This window comes from Aethalodelphis obliquidens, unplaced genomic scaffold, assembly GCF_003676395.1.
Source record: "Aethalodelphis obliquidens isolate GAN/ISIS:26980383/991018 unplaced genomic scaffold, ASM367639v1 scaffold2719, whole genome shotgun sequence".
Lineage (NCBI taxonomy): Eukaryota > Metazoa > Chordata > Mammalia > Artiodactyla > Delphinidae > Aethalodelphis > Aethalodelphis obliquidens.
In genome coordinates, this window is record NW_020840622.1 from 1 (window position 1) to 2,905 (window position 2,905).

At 58.2% G+C, this 2,905-nt stretch overlaps 1 protein-coding gene across 1 annotated transcript; it reads right to left on the reverse strand.

Moving 5' to 3' along the window:
• Positions 1 to 53: 53 nt before the first annotated feature.
• LOC113617204 (mitochondrial-processing peptidase subunit alpha-like) lies at positions 54 to 2,834 on the reverse strand (the record flags this gene model as incomplete). Its single annotated transcript, XM_027100464.1, has 6 exons — positions 54 to 1,001; positions 1,411 to 1,473; positions 1,563 to 1,653; positions 1,759 to 1,877; positions 1,972 to 2,064; positions 2,371 to 2,834. Coding segments are annotated over 6 exons (980 nt in total), but the record flags the coding sequence as incomplete, so codon positions are not given.
• Between the last annotated feature and the right edge of the window lie 71 nt (positions 2,835 to 2,905).

The following is a 2,905-nucleotide window of genomic DNA, read 5'->3' on the forward strand; positions in this document are numbered from 1 at the left end:
AAGGGTCTTCCGCTTACCCGGGGCTAAATAAGGGAACACGGCCCCCCCGTGCCTGGGCTCGCGGCCCAAGTCACCAGCAGATCCCGCCATGTTTCTGCCTCTGTGCTTTCTGGGTCACGGCTGGAACTACACTAATAGGGCCTTTACCACATTCGAAATAAGGGAGAAGTATGTGCTTCCCTGGAGTTCTTGGGTTTACACTTTGCCATGCACCAGGGAAGAACACCAAACACCCAAACTGCAGGACCCCAAAGCTGGCCACACATTGAAATCACAAGGAAAACAAACTCAACACTGGCTCTGGGGCTCCCCGCAAATCCCGGAGCAGGGTCTTGTCAGCTACGTTCACCGCGCTCCCTGGGAAATCCACAGGAGCCAGCTCAAACTACCAGCTCTGTATCTGGGGCCAAGTTTAAGACTGCAGCTCCAGCGAGTTCCGTTCCTGAAGCCCAGCCTGGAGCGCAAGGGCAGAGATGGGGGCGCTGGTGAGAGGTGCAGGCCGCCCACTGGGGAGCTCTCAGGCCTGGAGAACAGGTGCTGGAAAACATCTCAGCTGCCTTGAGTCTGTGTGTCTTTTAAGTAAAATAACTCCTGATTTAACACACGTCTTGATCACTTTTGCAAGTTCAGGCAAATAATTTTTATCTCAAGTTGCCTTCACATTAGAGAAAAACACTTTTTCTAGCCGGACGCTAATGGAACCACCACGTGTAAATTTTTAAACACGTTTTTATTTTTAAAATAATGCTTCTTTTTCTGATTAAAAAGGGAGTATGTGGTTACTGCAGAACACATGGAACGTACAGAAGAGAAGCCCTGAGGTGAACCACACCCGCTGACCCCGAGCAGGCTCACACGCTGCGCTTCTCTGCTGCTGTGTGCGTGTATGTGCCTGTGCGGGTGCGTGTGCACACACGTGTCTGGGCACGCCTCCACGTGTAGTGTGTATATAGAATCTGCTTATTGGTGCCAGTTCTGATCCAGGAAGAAAAGCAAGACTTCTAAACTCGCGTGGTATAATAGAAAGTAAATGAGAAACTGAGGGAACAAAATCTCAGGTCAAAACAAACCAGAGCCAGGAAAGAGCTAGAAAAATGCCCTGCGCGGCCCGCTCGTGCTGCTCCACGCTGCTCCAACGTGCCCTTTTACAGAAGGACACAGGGCAGGCACAGGAGGCACAGGCTCGGTCAGAGAAAGCAGACCTGGCGCTGGGGGGGTTCTCAGCATCAAGACCAAGGAGGACGGGCTCCCACGGGGGCAGGTCTGGGTCACCCCGGGGCTGTGCTGTCCTGGCTGGGATGCTGGTGGTGTGGGCACAGAGCAGGGGCCCTGTGCCGGCCACCCCTACACCATGTTCTCTACCCATCGAACACCACAAGGATGTTGGAAATGGCTCCGAGCCCTACTTACCACATCCACAGTTCCAGCCATTAAAACAAACTCTCTCGTGATGATTTCCACCATTTCTCTAACCTGTAAGAGAGCGTGGAGCGGGAGAGCATGATCTCAGCCCAGCAGCCTTCGTCCCCCGGTTCCCACAGTGAAGGAGGCCCGGCCCTCACCTGTCTGGGGTCGGCGCTGGCGTGAATGCACAGGAGGCCCGTGTCCTCGTAGCTGTGGTGGTAGGAGGTCGCGTTGTACATCCAGTGGTGCCTGTGAGGGACGTGGGGAGAGGGACGCCAGGAAGGTGTCAAGGCCCCAGAGCATGCTCGGCTGGACCGGCGGCCCCGACGCAGCGGGCGAGGGCACCCAACCCACCTGTTGAGCACGTTGAGGTAGAGCCTGGTGAACATGCCCTTGCCGGGCCCGCCGGCCGAGAAGGAGCCGCCGCCGCCCATCATCATGTTCAGCACCGCGAAAGGGAGGAAGTCCCCCTCCTGCGGCAGACGGATGGCAGAGCTCAGCCTGGGCTGAGCCCGCGCAGGTGTGAGGCCTGCTCCAGGACGCCCTGCCTGACCGCCCAGGACTCACCAAGAAGGAACAGCTCTCCAGGCCAATCATGATGTGCGTGAGCTCAGGGAACGGGGTGGGGCCCAGGCTGACACTGGACATGTCCCTTTCCAGCTGGAACCAAGAAGAATGCACTCAGTGAAAGACACGTGAACTCAGTGAAAGACCATCCGGCCTCGCACGCTTCTCAGGTCAGGTGGTATATAAACGGGTCTACAGAAACCGTACACCAGTATCAGGAAACCCCTCGAGAGGCGCGAGCCAGCCGAGCCTCCAGTCCAGGTGGAACTCGGCTCTAACAGGAACACGGGTTGAGGTGAAGCCTGGTTAAGGCGACCCTAACACCTTCAGGATAAACACAAGGTCGATCACACTGAAAAAAGAAGTCAAAGAAAGCGTACACAACCCGAGATGGCTCACCTTGACGATGCCCCCAGTGTACTGTGCCACCGATCCGTCCACGTGCACGGCCGCCCCACTGCCCCAGGCAGGGCGGGTGCCCAGCAGGTACTTCCGGGCGCATTCCACCAGCTGCTCGTGCCCCACCCCCACCCCGGCCAGCACCATGCGGTCCGGGGTGTAGTAGTTTCTCAGGTAGGAGTGAAGCACCGATCGATCGATCTTTGCTATGTTCTCCGTAGGGCAGAAACGGTGGAGACCAACTGTGTTCTCCCTGTAGGCGGCCTTGATAAAGGAAGCAAGAGACGCACGAGTGACAAGGAGAACACAGCCAGGCCTCCCCAGGCAGGCCGGGGCTGCAGCGACCCCCGGCCAGATGGGAAAAGCCCAGGCCTCCCCAGGCAGGCCGGGACGGCAGCAACCCGCAGTCAGGTGGGAAAAGCCCGGGCCTCCCCAGGCAGGCCGGGATGGCGGCGCCCCGCGGCCTGATGGGAAAAGCCTGGGCCTCTGCAGGCAGGCCGGGACGGCGGCGCCCCGCGGCCTGATGGGAAAAGCC